This window comes from Procambarus clarkii, chromosome 13, assembly GCF_040958095.1.
Source record: "Procambarus clarkii isolate CNS0578487 chromosome 13, FALCON_Pclarkii_2.0, whole genome shotgun sequence".
Lineage (NCBI taxonomy): Eukaryota > Metazoa > Arthropoda > Malacostraca > Decapoda > Cambaridae > Procambarus > Procambarus clarkii.
Window position 1 is genome coordinate 47,926,560 of NC_091162.1, and position 25,668 is coordinate 47,952,227.

The 25,668-nt window shown below is 45.8% G+C and overlaps 1 protein-coding gene across 1 annotated transcript in view; it reads right to left on the minus strand.

Annotated features, from left to right (window-relative positions):
* Positions 1 to 24,440, minus strand: part of LOC138364297 (leukocyte elastase inhibitor-like) — a 35,619-nt gene extending 11,179 nt beyond the window's left edge. The window contains exons 1-3 of the mRNA XM_069323888.1: positions 24,284 to 24,440; positions 5,254 to 5,577; positions 4,971 to 5,109 (exon numbers count right to left, since the gene is read on the minus strand). Of these exons, the coding sequence (XP_069179989.1) occupies positions 4,971 to 5,109; positions 5,254 to 5,576 (462 nt within the window). The 5' untranslated portion in view covers position 5,577; positions 24,284 to 24,440. The remainder of the gene's footprint in view (positions 1 to 4,970; positions 5,110 to 5,253; positions 5,578 to 24,283) is intronic.
* Positions 24,441 to 25,668: the final 1,228 nt, after the last annotated feature.

The following is a 25,668-nucleotide window of genomic DNA, read 5'->3' on the forward strand; positions in this document are numbered from 1 at the left end:
GACACTATCTTAGTGTCATCTTTCCCTTTTCGAAATTTAAGTTTAATATTTGCACTCGCGTCTCGATTCTGTTCATGTTCCACAAGATCCCACCATGCCTTATCACTGTTCTCTTTACCATGATCCTCACTCACCTGTTGTACTGTGCCCTCGCTACGTTTCGGTGACTCTTCGGGGCCTTGGTCACGGTGAACTTCAACGGCAACAACCTGCTCAATTTTTTCAGAGACTTTTAATTTAGCGGCGTAATCCTTCATACGTTCCAGATCAATACTCCGAGTAAATTTTTTTCCGTTTCTTCCCGTGACTGGTTACAGAACCAGCCTTCACACCCTTAGCCTTCACACCCCCAGCCCTCACACTACCCCTACCCTTTCTATCATACCTTACTGAAGAGGGTGGAGTTGCTCTCTGCACAGACATTTCTACATCACTATCCTCCATTGTGTCATCCTCTACATCCAGTTGACAACCAATTACTTGTTCCATCGTCACCTCACCAAGGTCAGCACCACCGCTAGCCTCGCAGCTCTTCGCAGCGTCAGCACCTATGTTATGGGCGTCCACATGTATAGTGTCCAGACTTACCTCACCCTCACCAGGGTTACCAACAGCCGGTAAAGCGTCCTGAGCAGTGTCACCTGCACCCTCCTTGTCTGCATTACCTTCATCGTCCTGATCTAAGTTACCTTCACCAGCCGCATCCGCACTGGGAGTCACTTCCACAGACGTTTCACTTACAGAGTTGTGGGTTACTTCATCTACCTCACCTGGAACTACAGTATTTACAGCAGCGGGTTCATTTCCTGATACACTATCCTCTATTAATGGCGGAAAGTCATGTTCATGAAAAATGTTGATCCGTTCCGATGCCTCCACCTGGCAGGCAGCAGCCATGTGACCAGTACGCCCACACTTAAAACAAGTTCGCATTTGGCCATTGTATATAAACTTAATATAATGACCTGCTACTGACATTGATGAAGGAATATTACGGTGAAGTTTCATCTTTACTGTTCGTGTTCCATTAAAACACCCTTTCCCTGGGCCATACGTATATTTATTAAAACGAACATTGTCCACTTTCCCATATTGTTCCAGTATGTGTACAATAGTTCCATTCAACATTTCAAATGGCGCATCCCTCACAGAAACGTATGTAAACGTTTTTCTCAAATTAATCACTTGTACTGATCCTTTCCCATTAGGTAAACTTATAATGTCATCATCATACTTCTTAAGAAACTCTGAAAACGCCACATTGTTTCCAAATTTCAACACCACCCTGTTCCCTGGCAGTGGTTGGTAACCAAATATTTCTTCCTGCTTGATCTGTAACACTTCGAAGATCGTGGTGGATACAAGGTCGGGAGCAGCATGACAACTAAACTTGAGTCCTATGGACTCCTTGCGCTTTAGTGGAGGTGTGTAGGAGCCCATGATGGCACATATACCACCCCCAGCGTGACGTTATCCGCCCATCCGTCAACACGCCGGCCAACAGCGACGACAAACACGTCCACCCACCAGACGCCAGTAGCAGAGCGAAGCAAAGCACGTCTGCTCGCCACCACGTCCACGACGAGACTCCTTATGACTAGATTCACCCAAATTTGCAGAAAGAATGGTCTGTAGTATGGGATGAACTTTGGCTGGTCAGGGTCGCCAGAAGTGAAAAGTGAACAGGATGCAAGGTCCAAACTCAGACCCCCACCACAATTTTTGGCACTGGCTTCTGGCTAACCCTGTAAATATTCTGAATAAAATTTCATATCAATAATTTTTTAATAGTGTGCGGCGTTATTCATTGATACTGGGAAATTGACATTATTGTTTTTGTTATTATTTCGATCATAGCCCGATAAAACAAATTAAGTATAGCCACAACAACTCCCACAGACTCCCATGCCCTCACAGCCAAAGGCAGAGACACAGATACAAAACAGATGGGTAACTTTTTAATAAAAAATCCAAACTGCTTGTTTCTTATCATAATATACAACATTATTTACTGATTTTGAGAAAATATAAATATATTTTCTGATGTTCAAACTTCAGCTGTACTACCATAAACACACAACTTCTATATTGCCTCCTCCATTCCTCCTGACAACTCTTTCATACCGTGTGGCTTACCAACGTCCCAAACCTACCGCTCAATGGTAGGTTTGGTCCATCCATCTATCTCATCCAGAGATAGATGGATGGACAGAATGATAGATGGATGGACAGAATGACAGGTGGAAGGACAGAATGATAAATGGATGGACAGAATGATAAATGGATGGATAGAATGATAGATGAATGGATAGAATGATAGATGGATAGAGTTGTCGGAAATTTCCGACACCTCAAATGCTAACCCATGATACAATAAGATAAAATCCGTTGGGTTAAAGCACTAATCTAACTAACCGTACTAATAATCTGATAATTGAGGGTTTAGAAGTTCTAGAACATGCAAAGGGATGATCGGGTCAGTCGCCACATGTTCGCGGTGACTATTCCTTTGCCTAACACTTCATAAAACTTCATCTACAATCTGCCTTTATTCGCGATTACCATCTTAGATTGAGTTCCATTAATAAATAGGATGAATTCCTTGACTTCCTCTTATAGTAAAATTTAAAACTACCGTGAATAAATGTTTCATGGAGAAAGAGGAGGGATCATACTAGGAATTCTAGCTTAATATAACTCTTCCTAAATTATTGAACTCTTTGCGGTAGGCTGTCAGAAACAGTATAAAACTGTTCATAATAATTGAGGATTATAAAATCGCTCATAAATTAGCATCTACCTCCTCTCATATGTAAATTTACACCGGAAAGAGGTGTCGTGACTATAAGCTAGTCTCCGTTAGATAGCAGTCTCCGTTACATAGCAGTCTCCTCCGTTAGATAGCAGTCTCCGTTACATAGCAGTCTCCTCCGTTAGATAGCAGTCTCCGTTACATAGCAGTCTCCTCCGTTAGATAGCAGTCTCCTCCGTTAGATAGCAGTCTCCGTTACATAGCAGTCTCCTCCGTTAGATAGCAGTCTCCGTTACATAGCAGTCTCCGTGGCGTAGTGGTAAGACGCTCGCCTGGCGTTCCGCGTGCGCTTTGTCCTGGGCTTCGTATCCTGACCGGGGAGGATTTAATGGGCGCAGATCCTTAACTGTAGCCTCTGATTAACTCAACAGTAAAATGGGTACCTGGTTGTTAAAACGATTCTTCGTGGGGGTCGTATTCCAGGAAACATAGGATTAAGGACTTGCCGGACACCCTATGCGTCCTAGTGGTTGTACAAGAATGTAAAAACTCTTGTATATATAAATTAAAAAAAAAAAAAAGCTGTGAGGGAGGAGGTAGGACGCCGCGCACCGCGGCAGTAGCTGAGCACATGGCGTTGTTGACGATTGGATATACCATAATACTCCCTTTTACCGCCATATTTGTACTTATACGAGAAGGGTATCTCTCGAAGGGGCAAGTTGAGCAGCTGAGACTTGTCCTAGAACAAGTTACCATACATCGGACTGCCACATCCTCCAACCACGAGAGAACTTGTCCCAGTTGTAAGCTTTATTCTTTTGTTACGAGCTCTATAAGATTAGAATTTCAGCCGGGTTAGGAGTCATGCCCTACAAATAAACCAAGTAAGCTTCATTTAATTCCATTGGGTATTGCCTTGAATATAATTGCAATGTGAATAGTAAGTTGTAGCAATTAGTATACCGTAAATTGTTGGCACATATACGATGGAGATGTGAGAGGGTACCACATCAGTTTCAACACGTGGGAGTACGGGACGCAGGGACCACGAGGTCTATTTTGCATGTTTGATCCGCGTTATCTACTCCGTGTCTGGGCTGACCTAGGAAGGATACGTCTTTCCAGCTAAGCCACAAAGTTCTCACCATTAACCAATAGTAGTGTAACTTACTAACTAATTCATTGAATTAATATTATTACAATTTCAAATTTAATGCTATCAATCTAACCCCCAAATTTGTGGAAGTGGAAATACCTGACAAGAAACTATTATTAATACAGTCCATTTAATTATATAATAACAATTCTAAAGAAACACTTTAAACACTTTAACACTTAAACATCTACAAGAGTAGATGGATGGATGCAATGATAGTTGGAAAAATAAGATGGACGGATAGAATGATAGATGGATAGAGGATCACACACACACACACCTGTAGTGTTGCTGCTGTGTTTACTGGTGCTGCTGAGAGCAGTACATGGTGTGTGTCAGAGGGGTCTCAGCTGTAGTGCTGCTGCTGTGTTTACTGGTGCTGCTGAGAGCAGTACATGGTGTGTGTCAGGGTGTCGCAGCTGTAGTGCTGCTGCTGTGTTTACTGATGCAGCTGAGAGCAGTACATGGTGTGTGTCAGAGGGGTCTCAGCTGTAGAACTGCTGCTGCGTTTACTGGTGCTGCTAAGAGGAGTACATGGTGTGTGTCAGCGGTGTCTCAGCTGTAGTGCTGCTGCTGTGTTTACTGGTGCTGCTGAGAGCAGTACATGGTGTGTGTCAGGGTGTCGCTGCTGTGTTTACTGGTGCTGCTGAGAGCAGTACATGGTGAGTGTCAGAGTGTATCAGCTGTAGAACTGCTGCTGTGTTTACTGATGCTGCTGAGAGTAGTACAGGGTGTGTCAGAGGGTCTCAGCTGTAGTGCTGCTGCTGTGTTTACTAATGCTGCTGAGAGCAGTACAGGGTGTGTCAGAGGGTCTCAGCTGTAGTGCTGCTGCTGTATTTACTGGTGCTGCTAAGAGCAGTACATGGTGTGTGTCAGAGGGTCTCAGCTGTGGTGCTGAGACGCTCAGTAGTACAGGTGCAGCAGTGCTGTCAAGGGTTCCCACGTGATGACTCTGTCCATCTGTGCAATAACAAGGGTCGGTGATCTGAGTGAACCAACACACTCCAACAGTCACAAGTTAACTACAGTACTGCCGCCTGCATGCAGAATATATCACACCTTCTTAAAGTTGGTTATCTGCACCTCCGTAGGGAGGACCTCCCTCACGCACTCCCGAAGGGCGAAGTCTGCGTCCACGTATATCTTGTTGGCCAAGTCTATCACATACTCTGTGGTGTTGGCTTGTCTCTCAGCATACCTGCGCGTTCATAATTAACAATAATATACCACAAATATTGGTAAACATTGCTCGTTGATACAGATAAATGTAATACAAATTTTAATTGTTTAAGTACAAAAGATAGTAATTAAGATGACAAGTGAGGAATGTGAATGGACTCACAGACGGTCGAGGGCCCTGTAGGTAGCCAGAGTGGTTGAAGGGTCTCTGAGACGAAGGGTGTCCTGCAGCTGCTGACGAGTCCTGCCAGCAGACCCAAAGTAGGCCAGGACCAGGGCGGTCCACACGCTGTAGGGCGAGAAGAAAAAGTTTCCTGTGGCGGTGGGTGGATAGAGCTGCTTGAAGAGGTCCAAGCTGAAGGGGGTGATGTGGGCCAGGTCAGGTGGGGAGGTCACCACCAGCTTGTCATTGTTGGAGATACACTGAGGCCTCACCACACTCACCAGCGTCACCACCAACACTGCTGCACACCACAGCTTCCTCATACTGTGGGGAAGAGGACTGTAGCAGCGGCGCTCCACCAACACTGATGACTACTTTATTATATTACAAATACCAATATCTTATTGAATTAAATATTTATACAAGTAGAAGCTCGCAGTCGTCTGAGGAGAGTTGTGGTGTAATAGTTTTGTTGGTGATAGGTGGTGGTGATGGGGGTAGGAGGGGGGAGCGGGGGGGGGGGTGGTGTGTGATGGTGGTGATCGATGATGTTGATGGGTGGTGGTTATGATTGGTGGTGAGGGGTGGTGGTAATGGGCGGTGTTAATGGAGGTGGTAATGGGAGGTGGTGATGGGTGCTAGTGATGGGTGGTTGTGATGCGTGCAAGTGATGGGGTGCTGGTAATGGGTGATGGTGATGGGTGGTTGTGATGCGTGTAAGTGATGGGGTGCTGGTGATGGGCGGTGGTGATGGGTGGTTGTCATGGGTGGGGTTATGGGTGGTGGTGATGGGTGGTGGTTATGGGTGGTTGTCATTGGTGGGGTTATGGGTGGTGGTGATGGGTGGTGGTTATGGGTGCTGGTGATGGGCAGTTGTGATGGGTGGTGGTGTTGGGTGGGTGGTGGTGATGGGTGTTAGTGAGGCTTCGTAGTGATGATGGGTGGTGATGATGGGTGGTGGTGATGGGTGGTGTTGATGGATGGTGGTGATGGGTGCTGGTGATGGGTGGTTGTGATGCGTGCAAGTGATGGGGTGCTGGTGGTGATGGGTGATGGTGATGGGCGGTGGTGATGGGTGGTGGTGATGGGTGGTGTTGATGGATGGTGGTGATGGGTGGTGGTGAGGGGTGGTGGTGATAGGCGGTGGTGATGGATGGTGGTAATGGGTGGTGGTGAGGGGTGGTGGTGATAGGCGGTGGTGATGAGTGGTGGTGATGTGTGGTGGTGAGGCACTATACACTCACCCACTACACACACACACACACACACACACACACACACACACACACACACACACACACACACACACACTAGGGGTGGATCTAGATAGAAAACTATCACCTGAGGACCACATAAAGAATAATGTGCGAGGAGCCTATGCCACGCTTTCTAACTTCAGAATTGCTTTTAAATAAATGGATGGCGATATACTAAAGAAATTGTTCACGACTTTTGTTAGGCCAAAGCTAGAATATGCAGCAGTTGTGTGGTGCCCATATCTTAAGAAGCACATCAACAAACTGGAAAAGGTGCAAAGACATGCTACTAAGTGGCTCCCAGAACTGAAGGGCAAGAGCTACGAGGAGAGGTTAGAGGCATTAAATATGCCAAAACTAAAAGACAGAAGAAAAAGAGGTGATATGATCACTACATACAAAATAGTAACAGGAATTGATAAAATCGATAGGGAAGATTTCCTGAGACCTGGAACTTTAAGAACAAGAGGTCATAGATATAAACTAGCTAAACATAGACGCCGAAGAAATATAAGAAAATTCACTTTCGCAAACAGAGTGGTAGACGGTTGGAACAAGTTAGGTGAGAAGGTGGTAGAGGCCAAGACCGTCAGTAGTTTCAAAGCGTTATATGACAAAGAGTGCTGGGAAGACGGGACACCACGAGCATAGCTCTCATCCTGTAACTATACTTAGGTAATTACACTTAGGTAATTACGCACACACATACGGTGACACTGGAAGACAGAAGAGTAAGGGGAGACATGATCACTACCGACAAAATTCTTTGAGGAATTGACAGAGTAGATAAGGATAAATTTTTTAACATGGGTGGTACAGGAACAAGGGGACACATGTGGAGACTAAGTACCCAAATGAACCACAGGGACATTAGAAAGAAATTTTTCAGTGTCAGAATAGTTAACAGGTGGAATGCATTAGGCAGTGATGTGGTGTAGGCAGACTCCATACACAGCTTCAAATGTAGATATGATGAAGCTCAGTAGGCTCAGGAATCTGTTCATCAGATGATTAATGGTTGAGAAGAGGGACCAAAGAGCCAGAGCTCAACCCCCACAAACACAACCAGGTGAGTAACTAGGTAAATACACAAACACCAAGAGCACAGGGAAAAGTCAAACTGACTTAATGAAGGAAATGTTCTCCCAAGTTTGGGAGGAAATCAGGAAGGAGATGCATGAAATGAAGTATAAAATAAACAACCTGCAAAGTGAGTTGACCCAGCAAAGGAGGAGATAAAAACCCTCAGTGAGAACAATATGGAGACTGAACCTCAGATAATCATCTAAAGGGATGATGGAAATGGTTCATTGGAAAGGAATGCCTCTGTACATGAAACAATTGCTGAAATACTGGAAAAGAGCTCAGAAGCAATGGCCACAGTGAGGGAGGTAGCCACGCAAACAGCTACCTCACAGGAAGCAGCAAGGTGCACCAGTCAGCTGCTAGAAAGAAAAAGATCAGTGGTAGCTCCGGGCATCAGAGAACAGGGAGGCTCGTGAACAAATCCACAAGGGCCGTGATGAGGGTTCGAACCTATGTCTGAGAGGATCTGACAGAGCCCGAGTGCATGGGGGAATTGTGTAAAACCCTGGTTTGTGTCGTGGAGAGACTGCAGGATCCATGAGAAGGAAAATGAACTTCCTGTTGCAATTATTTTGACCATGTCATGGCCTAGTCGATTAAGGCAGCATCTGGGACCTGCTATGATGTAGGTTCGAGCCCTCATCACGGCCCTTGTGGATTTGTTCATTTGACGCATCACACTATTGTGATTTGTGTGTGTAACAGGAAGGCCCCAATAGGCAAAAATGGAATAGTAAGGACAGAGAGGGAGTGAATGGAATACTAAAGGGGTTAAAGATGGAAGGGGCTGAAAAAAACATTGAGAAGGTTTTTCAGGTTGGGCTGGTACAACAAGGACAGAGACCGCCTGATAAGACAGTGTTTGCAAACAAGACCATGAAGGAGGATATTCTAGAAAGGAAGAGCCATCTGCAATATGTGGGAGAATACAAAAAGTATTCCTCCAGAGGGACAGGTCGAGGGAGGAGAGAGCCATGGCAGTAGAAGCATGGATGAAGTACAGTGTGTGAGGAGAAAACCAGGAAATCACAGCCCCCAACACAACATTCCCAGAGGCAAGGGGGGAACCCACAACCAGCATCCCAGCAACACCAGAGGGAGGACAATACCACCACCCTCTGCCACACAGAAACCCTACCTACCCCTCACCCTCCCTGCCCCCACTCAAATGCTCAGTCAACCCTCCCTTCCCCCTATTATAACACCATGTAGCATGGTGGAGCGAGTCTACCCAGAGAGAGTTATTCTGCTTTCGGGACCTGAGATTAAGTAGTCAGAGAAAAAAAAAAGCCAGTGAATAATTTAAAAATACTAGCAGAGGACGAGCATCTGGTAATAAGTAACATGAAATGTGATGTCGATACTTTGGTGACATGACATGAAGCTAGCAGGACGTTGTGACCTCACCTGAGCTACAGCAGTTGTCAGAGATGGTTGTACTTTGTTGATCTCCTGAAAGGAGGAAGAAAATAGTTCCTTGTGATAGTGGTGGAGCGAAGGCTACTTGTTCGCAAGTGTGAGGAAACCGTTGGGGACACAGTACACCGTTTCTCTATGATTTGGATATATTAGAGACGACCTGGAAGTGAGCATTGGTCGCGCCTTTGTGGAATTTTAATTGTGTGTGCTCCTTCAAGAGGAAGGAAGTAAGCAGGCGTTTCTGTTGTGGAGCCTGCTGGGCGACTCAATGTACTCCAGTCAGGACTAGAAGAAGCTTTGTGAAGCAGTCTTATAGCGATTTTTGTGGGCGGCCTGTGTGAGCGTCATGTTGAGCACCAGGGAGTGAGCGCCCTGTGTCATAGATCCCTGTATTAAGCCTGTTTAATCAGTTGTTAGATTAGCTATCAGTGTTTGATCATGTGCCCAGCGATCATAGTGAACATGTGTATATATAGGGTAGTAATTTTATTGAGCCAGTTAGCAAATATAGGGGTTTGGAGTTGAGTGGACATGCTGGCGGCAAGAGCGGTGCACCCTCACACTTCCGTGTCTGGTGAGCGACTGAGGAGAAGCGGCACCCAGTGACATGGCCGGAGGAAAGCTCCCAGTGGCGTGTCAAGACATGTTTCCAACTTGGATCCGTCCAGGATGGGGGAGCACCCATCACAGTTGGACAGCGCGGAGCGTTGTCAGAGGGCAAGTTTTAATACTAGGATATAGGTTTATTACTAATGTTTTGTCAGGAAAACATTTTTTCTTGGCATGGTAATGGAATTGCAGGTTTGTTTGGGAAGAAGTAAATGGAAGAACTTCGAGGATGGGGAAGAAGTGTACTCACCTAATTGTGCTTGCTAGGGTTGAGATTTGGCTTTTTGGTCCCGCCTCTCAACTGCCAATCAACTAGTGTACAGATTCCTGAGCCAACTGGGCTCTATCACATCTACATTTGAAACTGTGTATGGAGTCAGCCTCCACAACATCACTTCCTAGTGCATTCCATTTATTATCTAATCTGACACTGAAAAAAATCTTTCTAACATCTCTGTGGCTCATCTGGGTACTAAGTTTTCACCTGTGTCCCCTTGTTCGTGTCCCACCCGTGCCGAAGAGTTTGTCTTTGTCCACCCTGTCAATTCCCCTGAGAATTTTGTAGGTGGTTGTCATGTCTCCCCTATCTTATCTTGAGATTATCTTGAGATGATTTCGGGGCTTTTTAGTGTCCCCGCGGCCCGGTCCTCGACCAGGCCTCCACCCCCAGGAAGCAGCCCGTGACAGCTGACTAACACCCAGGTACCTATTTTACTGCTAGGTAACAGGGGCATAGGGTGAAAGAAACTCTGCCCATTGTTTCTCGCCGGCGCCTGGGATCGAACCCAGGACCACAGGATCACAAGTCCAGCGTGCTGTCCGCTCGGCCGACCGGCTCCCCCTTACTCTTCTGTTTTCCAGGGATGTGAGGTTCAGCTCCTTTAGCCTTTCCTCGTAGCTCATTCCTCTCAGTTCCAGGATGAGCCTGGTGGCATACCGCTGAATCTTCTCTAACTTTGTCTTGTGTTTACCTAGGTATGGACTCCAGGCTGGAGCTGCATATTCCAGGATTGGTCTTACATAAGTGGTATACAGGGTCCTGAACGATTCCTTCCACAAGTTTCTAAAGGCAGTTCTTTTGTTGGCCAGTCTAGCAAATGCCGCTGATGATATTCTTTTGATGTGGGCCTCTGGGGACAGGTTCGGTGTAATATCAACCCCCAGATCTTTCTCTCTATTTGACTCTTGCAGGATTTCACCTCCCAGATGATACCTTGTGTTCAGCCTCCTGCTCCCATTGCCTAATTTCATTACTTTACACTTTCTTGAGTTGAACTTTAGCCGGCATTTTCTATACCATTCCCCCAGTTTGTCCAGGTCATCCAGTAATCTCTGTCTATCTTCATGTGTCTTGATTCTTCTCATAATTTTTGCATCATCAGCAAACACTGAGAGGAACGAGTCTATACCCTCTGGAAGATCGTTAATATATTAGAAACAGGATGTGTCCAAGTACTGAGCCCTGTGGGACTCCGCTGGTGACATCTCGCCACTCTGATGTGTCCCCCCCTCACCGTTACTCGCTGTTTCCTTTTGCTTAAGCACTCCCTTATTCACTGGAGCACCTTTCCATGTACTCCTGCCTGTTGCTCCTACTTTTTTAACAGCCGTTTATGGGGTACTGTGTCAAAGGCTTTCTGGCAGTCCAGGAAAATGCCGTTGGCCCACCCTTCTCCTTCCTGCCTAATTTTTGTTGCCTGGTCATAAAATTCTATTAAACCTGTGAGGCACGATTTACCATCCCTGAACTCATGTTGGTGGTGTGTTACAAAGTTATTTCCCTCTAGATGCTCTACGAGCCTTTTCCTCACAATCTTCTCCATCACCTTGCATGGTATACAAGTTAGGGAAACTGGCCTGCAGTTCAGTGCCACTTGCCTGTCACCCTTCTTGTATATTGTGACTACATTAGCTGTCTTCCAACTTTCTGGCAAGTCTCCTGTTTCCAGTGACCTATTATACACCATAGAGAGTGGCACACTTAGTGCTTCTGCACCTTCTTTTGGTATCCGTGGTGAGATTCTGTCAGGTCCAACAGCCTTTGTCACATCCTGCTCCAGCAGACACCTTTTGACATCATCACTGGTGAGGTCAAATTCCTCCAAGGTTGCTTGGTTTGCCTCCTCCTCATTTAATTCAGGGACTTCTCCTTGTTCTATTGCGAAGACCTCCTGGAATCTCTTTTTGAATTCTTCACACACCTCCTTGTTATTCTCTGTGTATCTGTTCTCCCCTTTTCTCAGTTTCATCACTTGTTCCTTCACTGCTGTTTTCCTCCTGATGTGGCTGTGGAGCAGCTTTGGTTGGGTCTTGGCTTTACTCGCTATGTCATTTTCAAACTGTCTCTCTGCTTCCTTCCTCACTCTGAGGTACTCATTTCTGGCCCTCTGGTATCTCTCCCTGCTCTCTGGTGTTCCGTTATTTCTGTAGTTTCTCCAATTTCTGTTACTCAGTTGCTTCACTACCTTGCATTCCTGGTTGAACCATGGGTTTTTCTGTTTTTTTTCGTTTTTCTCCTTTTGGACAGGGATAAACCTGTCTGCAGCTTCCTGGCACTTCTGGGTGACAAAATCCATCATCTCCTGCACATTCTTATCTCTAAGTTATGTTTCCCATGGTATTCCCCTGAGGAAGTTCCTCATCTCGTCATATTTTCCTCTTCGGTAATTTAGTCTTTTTCCCTCCGATCCCATCCTTGGATATGTTATCCCTACCTCCACCAAGTACTCAAAAGTCAGTACACTGTGGTCACTCATTCCTATGGGGGCTTCAACTTTGACTTCCCTTATTTCTGACTCATTCAGGGTGAATGTCAAGTCGAGTCTAGCTGGTTCATCATTGCCTCTCACTCTTGTGGGTTCCTTAACATGCTGGCTCAAAAAATTCCTTGTTGCCACTTCCAAGAGTTTAGCTCTCCACGTATCTGCACCAGCATGTGAGTCCCCATTCTCCCAGTCTATCTTTCCATGGTTGAAATCGCCCATGATTAAGAGTCTTGAGCTATTCCTGCAAGCAACTGAAGCTGCTCTTTCTAATATTTTAATGGTTGCCATGTTGTTCCTATCAAACTCCTATCTAGGTCTTCTGTCATTTGTCATTTATTATCTTAGGTTCACCCATTGTTATAGTTCCTGCTATGTAATCTCTGAACCCGTCACAGTCCGGAATTTCCATCTCATCAAAACCCCAGTCCTTCCTTATCAGCAGGACCACTTCTCCACCTCCTTTCCCCTCCCTCTCTTTCCTTACTATACAGTAGTCCTTTGGAAACACAGCATCTGTTATGACTCCTGACAATTTTGTTTATGCGAGTCCTATTACATTAGGGTTTTCTTCTTGCGCCCTTTCGGCCAGTTCACTTGCTTTATTGCTAGTCCCATCAATGTTTGAGTACATTACCTTGAAGCTCACTTTCTTATATCCAATTTCACCCTCACTCCCCACAAGTGTAGGAAGTTTTTCCATGGTCATTGCTACTTGGGTAGGCTCATCCTCCTGTGAGGTAGTTGCCAGGGGGTTTAGGGGGAGGTGGAGTGGGGGATGGAGGGCTTCGGTCTTGCTCAGGCCTGCTTGGGGCAGGAAGAAGTCCTGGGGGGGGGGGGGGGGTGAGAGGGCAGTGATTGCTTGGGGAGAGGGCACGCCCTCCTGCGGTGTAGTTGACAGGGGTTTGGGGGGAGGTGGAGTGGGAGATGGAGGGCTTAGGTCTCGCCTGGGCCTCCTTGGGGCAGGAAGAAGACCAGGGGCTGGGAAAGCAGGGGATACTTGGGGTAAGGGGAGAGGGAGGATTTTGATTTTTTGATGGGCATTGTGCAGTGGCAAGGAAGGGTTTGTGCTGGGGGGATAGGGGTGGCCCTATTGGGTGGTGGGCTGGGGTGTTGCATTCCCCCCTGGGGTTCCCGAGTTGTTGGATTGGGGTTCCCCACTCCCCTCTGGGATTGCTGGGTTGAAGGCTGAGGTTCCCTGGCTCCCTTCCTTCTCCTTGCACCTTTTCCTTGCATCTGCTTCCCTTACTATCCCGTCTCTAGTCATATCCCTCTGAACATATACCTCTTTGTAATTCCTTGCATACCTCGGATATCCTCTTTGAGGACCTCGCTCTTGAATACTATCTTGATCAATCTCTTTTTGTCTGTTGTACTGGCCAATCCGGAAAAACTGTTCTATGTCTTGTTCAGCCCCTTCCATTCCTATCTCCTTTAATATCCCTGCCACTGCAGCTTTTTCTTTAGTCCCCCATTCCTCCCTTGTGGAACCCTCATGTTCCTTCACACCTATCACTACTACAGCTCTTTTCCTTTCCATTAGCTGGCTTGCGCATCTAGCTGCCTCCTGTGAGGTTACTGCTTTCATTACAACTTCCTTGACTGTGCACATAGCATCTGGGCTCTTCAGCATTTCAGCAAAGGTTGGACCAATTGTAGGGGTCCCTGCCATTGCTACATCTGGTACCTGGGGGCTGGTTGCCTGGGCCAGAGTCTGTGGAGGGCCTGTTTTTAGGCCTTTTATCTCCTCTTGTGCTGCACTTAGCTCTATCTGCAGCTTACATATAGTTTCCCTCTGGTTCTTCAATTCCCCACTGATTTCCTTCCATGCCTTAGCAATCATCTCCATGTGTGACTCCTCCAGTCCCTCTCCAACAGCTTCGTTCTGTTGTCTTACCATCCCGCTTGACCTGTGTGTGTGTGTGTGTGTGTGTGTGTGTGTGTGTGTGTGTGTGTGTGTGTGTGTGTGTGTGTGTGTGTGTGTGTGTGTGTGTGTGTGTGTGTGTGTGTGTGTGTACTCACCTAATTGTGCTTGCGGGGGTTGACCTCTGGCTCTTTGGTCCCGCCTCTCAACCGTCAATCAACAGGTGTACAGGTTCCTAAGCCTATTGGGCTCTATCATAGCTACACCTGAAACTGTGTATGGAGTCTGCCTCCACCACATCACTTCCTAATGCATTCCATTTGTAAACCACTCTGACACTAAAAAAGTTCTTTCTAATATCTCTGTGGCTCATTTGGGCACTCAGTTTCCACCTGTGCCCCTTAGTGCGTGTGCCCCTTGTGTTAAATAGCCTGTCATTATCTACCCTATCAATTCCGTTCAGAATCTTGAATGTGGTGATCATGTCCCCCCTAACTCCTCTGTCTTCCAGCAAAGTGAGGTTTAATTCCCGTAGCCTCTCCTCGTAGCTCATACCTCTCAGCTCGGGTACTAGTCTGGTGGCAAACCTTTGAACCTTTTCCAGTTTGGTCTTATCCTTCACTAGATATGGACTCCATGCTGGAGCCGCATGCTCCAGGATTGGTCTGACATATCTGGTATACAAAGTTCTGAATGATTCCTTACACAAGTTTATGGATGCTGTTCTTATGTTGACCAGCCTGGCATATGCCGCTGATGTTATCCCTTTGATATGGTCTGCAGGGGACAGGTCTGGCGTGATGTCTACCCCCAAGTCTTTTTCTCTCTCTGACTTATGAAGAATTTCATCTCCCAGATGATATCTAGTATCTGGCCTCCTGTTCCCTACGCCTATCTTCATCACATTACATTTACTTGGGTGTGTGTGTGTGTGTTTATTGTAGGGGGTGGCACAGTGGGGGGTGGGGTTAACTGGTGGAGGGGTGGAGGGGTGGAGGGAGAGGGAGTGAAAGGGAGTGAAAGGGAGAGAGAGTGTGAAAGGGAGTGAGGGAGAGGGAGAGAGGGAGAGCGAGGGAGAGACAGAGCGGGGGAGAGAGGAAGGAGAACAATCAGGTGGGTGAGGGACGGAAGGTCAGTCTCTGGGGCGAGGGGTGAGGTTGGCGGTAGGCTGGTTTGTGTGTGTGTGTGTGTGTGTGTGTGTGTGTGTGTGTGTGTGTGTGTGTGTGTGTGTGTGTGTGTGTGTGTGTTTACATTAGCGTGTTATGGTGAGGGGGGGGGGGGCTAGTCGGTGGCAGTGTAATGTAACACACAGGTGTGAAAAAACTAGTACCAAGCTGAGACTCTCGAGATACTTTATCGTATTTTAACTTAAGTACAAAGCTAATTATTATATAAAAAACAATGTACACCGTGTATGACTGACTTTGAGAGTCACTCACTTGCAAGTAAGCATCCCAAAGCACAACTAGGTGATTTATGAAGCGATATCCGCCTTAATTGTTGACGTCCCTGTAGGCCAGAGTTCATCTCCATGTGGTGGTCCAAATTCTTCTCTTCTCAGCCGGCTGGTGCCACAGTCTTGCCACAAACTCGTTCTTTTTCAATTTTTTTTCTTATCCAACGTTATAAGAATTCCCTATGATGCGTTATCAATGCGTTGCTGTACCCGTCGTATGAACAAAAACCATGTTTTGGGCTCACTGGTACATAAATATCCTGAGAATACTGAACTAATTCGCGGACCGCCATCCTACACTTCGAACTGCCTTGTGTATCCTGAACTCTGAGGTAGAGCAGAACTCCATGGTGAGGAGTTGATTTCAAGCAAATATTTCAAGCAATTGATTTCCCTGAATTTTGGAGGACCCAGATATACGCATTAATTAAGGTGCCTCTATGAGCAGAACAGAGGTTCATTGTGGACACATGATTGTATAAGGGAGTGCTTTAGTGCGTATTGACATGTAAGACGCAGTGAGAGAGACTGATTTCTTCTTTTGCCTGGGGGGTACTTATGTAGATGTTTCAGGTATTTCATCCTTAGAGTTTCATATAATTTTAGGGTTGAGGATACAGTAACGTTGTGACAGGATTTCCGCCTCAAACAGTGAGGGAGTAGTAAGTGGAAAGCCCAGAGTTGTGCAGCCACTTGATATGGAGAGCTGGTGAAGCCAGGATATGATTTGGAGTGCTACTGGGTTGTAGCAGCTTAGACCGTTGTATGGTGATGTTCAATTCTATATGTCATGAATTATGTACGTTTTCTTTGTATAATAAATGTTAGGTGGCTTTTGCCCTTGTGCTGGTGAGGTTTCCCAGAAAGGGAGAGAAAGAAAGATGGTCATGGCTGCAGATATGTGACAGTAGACACTAATTCACAAAAGGGGTATTTAGGAGATCATTCCAAACAAGGAGAGAGTGGGGAGTCATGGCAGCTCGAGTAGGGTGTGTGTACACAAGACAACGAGGCCAGTTTGGGAGCCACACCGCTAAGTAGGTGACGCTGAACCACTCCCCAAGATCAAGATGCATACAGAGTACTCTCCTGGGTAAATTACAAGCACCTAAGTGTCCATTGCTGGTCAACCGACGGTAGCGGGAGAGTGGCTGCCGAGGTTGGCTGTTTATTTCTGTCGGGGAGTGATTGAGAACGCTGTCCACCTGTATGCAAGTAACAGTCTGGTGCAATGACCAGAGATCATTTTTGGGTTTTAAAATCCACAACCAGCTCAAATACCCCTGATGTGAGACCCCTCACCCAGAACTGACCCTGTCACCCCTAACCACGTTCCAACCATGTCCCCCCTTCCCCTTTTTCTTTCCTTCCCTGTCCTCATTTCCCCTTCATCCCATACCCTCCCTGTCACCCCTCCCCCTCACTCCATATCCTCAATATCCCCCCTCCCTCCTTACCCCATTCCTTCCCTATCCCACCTTCCCTTGACCCCCCATCCCTCACCCAGTATCCTCTGAGACCCTGTTAACCACCTCACAAATCCTCACACCAATGGAACAGCTTCCTCCATCAACAGAACACTCACCAAGAATGGAACATGAGAATGAACAGAAGTGAGCTTCAAGGCAATGTACACTGACATAGATGGTATTATAAATAAAACAAGCGAACTTGGAGAATGGGCACTAGAAGAAAACCCAGCCTGGCCTCCACAGCCTGGCCTCCACAGCCTGGCCTCCACAGTGTGACCTCCCCAGCCTGTTCACCCCAGCCTTGCCTCCCCAGCCTGGCCTCCCTAATGTGACCTCCCCAGCATGTCCATCCCAGCCTGGCCTCAACAGCCTGTTCACCCCAGCCTGGCCTCCAGACATGGCCTCAACAGCCTGGCCTCCACAGCCTGGCCTCAACAGCCTGGCGTCCCCAACCTGGCCTCTACAGCCTGGCGTCCCCAGCCTGGCCTCCACAGCCTGGCCTCCACAGCCTGCAGCGCTGATGATTTTTAAACACTATTTCCTGTTCAACTTAATTCTTGGCGCTGCTCCCAATAATATTGTGGTGGTAGAATATGGTGGTGGTAGAATATTGTGGTGGTAGAATATGGTGATGGCAGAATATTGTGGTGGTAGAATATGGTGGTGGCAGAATATGGTGGTGGTAGAATATGGTGGTGGTAGAATATGGTGGTGGTAGAATATGGTGGTGGCAGAATATGGTGGTGGTAGAATATGGTGGTGGTAGAATATGGTGGTGGTAGAATATGGTGGTGGTAGAATATGGTGGTGGTAGAATATGGTGGTGGTAGAATATGGTGGTGGTAGAATATGGTAGTGGGAGAATATTGTGGTGGTAGAATATAGCAGTGGGAGAATATTGTGGTGGTAGAATATGGTGATGGTAGAATATTGTGGTGGTAGAATATTGTGGTGGTAGAATATGGTGGTGGCAGAATATGGTGGTGGTAGAATATTGTGGTGGTAGAATATTGTGGTGGTAGAATATGGTGGTGGTAGAATATGGTGGTGGCAGAATATGGTGGTGGTAGAATATTGTGGTGGTAGAATATGGTGGTGGTAGAATATGGTGGTGGTAGAATATGGTGGTGGTAGAATATGGTGGTGGTAGAATATGGTGGTGGTAGAATATGGTAGTGGTAGAATATGGTGGTGGTAGAATATGGTGGTGGTAGAATATGGTGGCGGTAGAATATTGTGGTGGTAGAATATGGTGGTGGTAGAATATGGTGGTGGTAGAATATTGTGGTGGTAGAATATGGTAGTGGGAGAATATTGTGGTGGTAGAATATAGTAGTGGGAGAATATTGTGGTGGTAGAATATTTTGGTGGTAGAATATGGTAGGGGTAGAATATGGTGGTGGTAGAATATGGTGGTGGTAGAATATTGTGGTGGTAGAATATGGAAGTGGGAGAATATTGTGGTGGTAGAATATGGTGGTGGTAGAATATGGTGGTGGTAGAATATGGTGGTGGTAGAATATGGTGGTGGTAGAATATTGTAGTGGTAGAATATGGTAGTGGGAGAATATTGTGGTGGTAGAATATAGTAGTGGGAGAATATTGTGGTGGTAGAATATGGTGATGGTAGAATATTGTGGTGATAGAATATTGTGGTGGTAGAATATGGTAGTGGTAGAATATGGTGCTGGTAGAATATGGTGCTGGTAGAATATGGTGGTGGTAGAATATGGTGGGTGTAGAATATAGTGGTGGTAGAATATGGTGGGCGTAGATTATAGTGGTGGTAGAATATGATGGTGGTAGATGATAATGGTGGTAGAATATTGTGGGGGTAGAATATGGTGGTGGTAGAATATTGTGGGTGTAGAATATGGTTGGGGTAGAATATTGTAGTGGTAGAATTTGGTGGTGGTAGAATGTGGAGGTTGTAGAATATGGTGGTGGTAGAATATTGTGGTGGTAGAATATGGTAGTGGTAGAATATGGTACTGGTAGAATATTGTGGTGGTACAAGGTGGTGAAGGACAGGGGTCTTAAGAAGACCTTGACAAGGCCGCCTACAGATGCTCTAAGAACAGCAAATTCATTTGCCGTGTTGGAGGACGAGTGCTGGGGTGCGCCTGCAGCGAGGAAATCTGGAAGGAGCGGCGGAGAGCAGGCCCCTCAGGCTGCTCAGAAAGTTAAGGAGGTACCGAAGCGAATTTTGGTTGTGGGAGATTCCCAGGTGAGGTATTTAGACAGAACGTTTTGTACCAGAGATAGGGGGAACAGATTAAGGGTTTGCTATCCGGGAGCTGGAATTGGTGATATTGTTGGAAACATGAATGATATTATGACGGGAAATGGGAACAAACCCATTATTTGTATTAGTGCAGGGGGTAATGATGTTGGGCGAGTTAGGAGTGAGGAACTAATACAGAGATTCAGGACAGCCATTGAATTAGTTAGGAGCAAGGGAGGAATCCCAATCATATGTGGCATTCTTCCAAGAAAGGGAGGGGGAAATGAATGGATGTCGAGGGCATTTGGTGTCAATAGCCGGCTGGAAAGATATTGCAAATCAAATGCAATATATTTCATAGACAACTGGGAACACTTCTATGGAAGAAACGAAATGTATGCTCGTGATGGGGTGCATCTATCGAGGGCTGGAGTTGTTGCTGTTGCGAACTCGTTGGAACCAGTGGTCAGAGGTGTTTGTTTGGGTTTAAACTGTTAGTAGATAGCGGTATGGGAATTGATTTGGAGGAAGGAGGTAATAAAAGTATGTGTTCGTGGGAGAAAAGAATTGGCAAAATGATCAGGGAAAGAAAAGGGCCTCAAAATAACAATTCACTTAGGATATATTACACTAACAGTAGAAGTCTAAGAAATAAAATTAATGAATTAAATGCTCTTGTCTGTACAGAAAAAAGAGATATTATTGCACTTACCGAAACGTGGATGGATGTAGAAAATAGAGAACTATTAGCTGAATATCAGATAAATGGATTTAAACTATTTCACACAGAAAGATATATTAGACGAGGAGGGGGAGTAGCCATATATGTTAGGGACAATTTGAAATGTAGTCTCAAAGAGGGAATCAAAACTGAGCCACACACAGAAACTATTTGGATAGAATTAAACGAAAAAGCAAATAATATTATAATAGGAGTTATATATAGGCCACCAAATTTAGACAGAATGGAAGCAAAGCATCTATGGGAGGAAATATCTAGAGCATCTAGATCTAACAGTATTTATGTCATGGGTGACTTTAATTTTAGTGGAATAAACTGGGTGAACAAAACAGGGAATAGTGAAGCAGAAGATTTTCTAGAATTAATTGACGATTACTTTCTTACGCAACACATTAAGGAACCAACGTGGGAAAATAATATTTTAGATTTAGTGTTAACTAACAGGGAAACAGAAATTAATGACATCGAAATAGGGAGTGAGCTAGGGAACAGTGATCACAAAGTAATCAGATTTAGCATAGAATGGAATAGACCTGTAGGAGAAAATTATGTTAAAGCGCCAGATTTTCGAAAAGCTGATTTTAATAGCCTAAGAAATTTTTTGGGTCAAATAGATTGGAAAGTGTTGGGTATGGGGTGTGGGCCGGTCTTAGAGCGAGACATGAACCCAGCGATAGGTGACGTAAAAGGGGATTTCGATGTAGATTTAATATATAACTTATTTAATAAAATTCTAAACAAAGCACAGGAACGTAGTATATCATACAAATTGAATAGATCGAATACTAATGACCCAAAGTGGATAACAAATAATTTAAAGAACCTTATAGGTAAAAAGAGAGCTTGGTACAAAAGGATTAAGAATGGGGAAGTCAGTTTAGAACAGGAATTCATACAACTGGATAGAAATGTTAAAAAAGAGATTATGAAAGCAAAAAGAAACTATGAAGTTCGCATAGCAGAGCAAGCAAAGTCAAATCCTAAAGGATTTTTTCAGTTATATCGAACTAAGACTAGGGAAAGGATAGGTCCATTAAAATCTGAGACAGGTCAAATAACGGATAATGACAAGGAGATGAGTAGTATTTTTAACAAATATTTTATATCTGTATTTACTAAAGAAGAACTTAACAATATGCCTTCAGCCGAACAAGTCTATGTGGGTGGGGATGAGGACAGGTTGACTAGTTTAGCAGTTACCAGGGAGGATGTAATTAAACAATTAGAAAAACTAAAACCAAACAAATCCCCAGGGCCGGATGAAATGTTTGCCAGGGGTGCTTAAAGAATGCAAAGAGGAGCTTTCCGAGCCACTGTCTACCATATTTAATAAATCAATAGAGTCAAGCAGAGTGCCAGAGTCATGGAAGGTAGCAAATGTGGTACCAATTTTTAAGAAAGGAGATAGATCACTTGCGTCAAACTATCGGCCAATTAGCCTAACGTCTATTGGGGGAAAGTTACTTGAATCAATAATTGCAAATACAATTCGTCTCCATCTTGAAAAACATAAATTAATAAATGAGTCGCAACATGGTTTTACAAATGGCCGTTCATGTTTAACAAATTTGCTAACTTTTTATTCCAGCATAGTTGAGGCAGTTGATTGTGGTAAGGATTGTGATGTTGTGTACCTTGACTTTAGCAAAGCTTTTGATAAAGTGCCACATGAAAGACTAATTAAAAAAATAGAAGCTCATGGTATTGGGGGTGCTATATTAACTAGGATTAGGGCATTGCAATTCCAAAGGAAACAGAGAGTTAGTATAAATGGGGTAAAGTCAGAGTGGGATAATGTTGTTAGTGGAGTACCTCAGGGCTCTGTCCTGGGACCTCTGTTGTTTATAATATATATAATTGATTTAGATTCAGGTTTGAGTAGCAACATTTGCAAATATGCTGATGATACGAAAATCGGTAGGGAAATTAATTAGGAGGAGGACTCACTATCACTTCAAGTTGATCTAGATAGGGTTCTGAAATGGTCAAAGGATTGGCAAATGCAGTTTAATGCTGATTAATGTAAAGTTCTGAGGCTAGGTAATGATGATAGAGTTACAAGAGACGAGCTAGATGGTGTTGAGATTGCGAAGTCGGATTGCGAAAGGGATCTGGGAGTTATGATTAGTAAGAATTTAAAACAAAAGGATCAATGCATGAAGGTTCGTAATAAGGCGAATAGGACACTGGGATTTATTAATCGAAGCGTTAGTAACAAGACACCTGGTGTGGTTCTTAAGCTATTTCTTGCTCTGGTTAGGCCCCATTTAGAATATGCAGTTCAGTTTTGGTCGCCGTAGTATAGAATGGATATAAATTCACTTGAACGTGTCCAACGTAGGATGACTAAGTTAATTCCCCAAATTCGAAATCTTTCATATGAAGAAAGATTAACAAAGCTTAAGTTGCATTCACTGGAAAAGCGAAGAGTTAGGGGTGACATGATAGAGGTTTACAAGTGGATGAATGGACGTAACAGAGGGGATATTAATAAGGTATTAAAAATATCAACACAAGACAGAACACGAAACAATGGGTATAAATTGGATAAGTTTAGATTTAGGAAAGACTTGGGTAAATACTGGTTCAGTAACAGGGTTGTTGATTTGTGGAACCAATTGCCGCGTATTGGGGTGGAGGTGGGGTCCCTCGATTGTTTCAAGCGCGGGTTGGACAAGCATATGAGTGGGATTGGGAGGTTATAGATAGGAGCTGCCTCGTATGGGCCAATAGACCTTCTGTAGTTACCTTTGTTCTTATGTTCTTACAATATTGTGGTGGTAGAATATGGTTATGGTAGAATATTGTGGTGGTAGCATATTGTGGTGGTAGACTATTGTTGTGGTAGAATATGGTGGTGGTAGAATATTGTGGTGGTAGAATATTGTTGTGGTAGAATATGGTGGTGGTAGAATATGGTGGTGGTAGAATATTGTGGTCGTAGAATATTGTGGTGGTAGAATAGGGTGGTAGTAGAATATGGTGGTGGTAGAAGATAATGGTGGTAGAATATTGTGGGTGTAGAATATGGTGCTGACAGAATATAGTGGTGGTAGAATACTGTGGGTGTCGAATATGGTGGTGGTAGAATATGGTGGTTGTAGAAGATAATGGTGGTAGAATATAGTGGTGGTAGAATATTGTGGTGGTAGAATATGGTGGTGGTAGAATATGGTGGTGGCAGAATATGGTGGTGGTAGAATATGGAGGAAGTTGAATAATGTGGTGGTTGAATATTGTGGTGGTAGAATACGTTGGTGGTAGAATATGGTGGTGGTAGAGTATGGTGGGGGGTAGAATATTGTGGGGGGGGGGTAGAATATGGTGGTGGTAGAATATGGTGGGAGTAGAATATGGTGGTGGTTGAATATGGTGGTGGTAGAGTATTGAGGAGGTAGAATATTGTGGAGGTAGAATATGGTGGTGGTAGAATATTGTGGGGGTAGAATACTGTGGAGGTAGAATATGGTGGTGGTAGAATATGGTGGTGGTAGAATATTGTGGGGGTAGAAAATTGTGGTGGTAGAAAATGGTTCGGTTAGAATATGGTGGTGGTAGAATATTGTGGTGGTAGAATATGGTGGTGGTAGAATATAGTGGGGGGTAGAATATGGTGGGGGTAGAACATGGTAGGGTAGAAAATGGTGGTGGTTGAATATGCTGGTGGTAGAATTTGGTGGTGGTAGAATATGGTGGTGGTAGTATATGGTGGTGGTAGAATATGGTGGGGGTAGAATATGGTGGAGGTAGAATATGGTGGAGGTAGAATATGGTGGAGGTAGAATATGGTGGAGGTAGAATATGGTGGAGGTAGAATATGGTGGAGGTAGAATATGGTGGTGATAGAATATGGTGGTGGTAGAATATGGTGGTGGTAGAGTATGGTGGAGGTAGAATATGGTGGTGGTAGAATATGGTGGGGGTAGAATATTGTGGGGGGTAGAATATGGTAGTGGTAGAATATGGTGGGGGTAGAATATGGTTGTGGAAAAATATGGTGGTGGTAGAATATGGTAGTGGTAGAATATGGTGGGGGTAGAATATGGTTGGGGTAGAATATGGTGGTGGTAGAATATGGGGGGGGGTAGAATATGGCCAAATACTCTGGCCATTGATCGTGTACAAGCCATGTATAATTACCTCACAACTGTAGCGACGAGAGAACAAGACAATCAGACAACGGCAGCAGCAGCAGCAGCAGACAACGACAGCAGCAGCAGCAGACAACAGCAGCAGCAGCAGACAACAGCAGCAGCAGCAGCAGACAACAGCTGACAATGGTGTGGCCAACAGTGTCGGGAAAAACTAGGCAGCAGTTCTTATATACACCTCACACCCAGACTCCTCCCACCCTGTCTCCTCCCACCCTGTCTCCTCCCACCTTGTCTCCTCCCACCCTGTCTCCTCCCACCCTGTCTCCCCCTGTCTCCTCCCTCCCTGTCTCCTCCCACCCTGTCTCCTCCCACCCTGTCTCCTCCCACCCTGTCTCCTCCCACCTTGTCTCCTCCCACCCTGTCTCCTCCCACCTTGTCTCCTCCCACCCTGTCTTCTCCCACCCTGTCTCCCCCTGTCTCCTCCCTCCCTGTCTCCTCCCACCCTGTCTCCTCCCACCCTGTCTCCTCCCACCCTGTCTCCTCCCACCTTGTCTCCTCCCACCCTGTCTCCTCCCACCTTGTCTCCTCCCACCCTGTCTCCTCCCACCCTGTCTCCTCCCACCCTGTCTACTCCCACCCTGTCTCCTCCCACCCTGTCTCCTCCCACCCTGTCTCCTCCCACCCTGTCTACTCCCACCCTGTCTCCTCCCACCCTGTCTCCTCCCACGCTGTCTACTCCCACCCTGTCTCCTCCCACCCTGTCTCCTCCCACCCTTTCTCCTCCCACCCTGTCTCCTCCCACCCTGTCTCCTCCCACCCTGTCTCCCCCTGTCTCCTCCCACCCTGTCTCCTCCCACCCTGTCTCCTCCCACCCTGTCTACTCCCACCCTGTCTCCTCCCACCCTGTCTCCTCCCACCCTGTCTCCTCCCACCCTGTCTACTCCCACCCTGTCTCCTCCCACCCTGTCTCCTCCCACCCTGTCTACTCCCACCCTGTCTCCTCCCACCCTGTCTCCTCCCACCCTTTCTCCTCCCACCCTGTCTCCTCCCACCCTGTCTCCTCCCACCCTGTCTCCTCCCACCCTGTCTCCTCCCACCCTGTCTACTCCCACCCTGTCTCCTCCCACCCTGTCTCCTCCTACCCTGTCTCCTCCCACCCTGTCTCCTCCCACCCTGTCTCCTCCCCTCCGCGGGCCCTCCCCACCATCCCCCAGTATCTACCAGCAGGCGTCTTGACAAAGGTCAACAATACCACCTAAGGAGAGCAGCAAAACACCGTCCACCATATGATCAGACAATCCAGGACCTCCATGAACTCCTGAACATACAGCCACTAAACATCAGACTGCAGCACCAAGCCATCAGGGTGTGGAACACCATCGAAATGTTAGAGGACCCAATGTTAGAAAGATTGCTCCAAGATGAGACGCC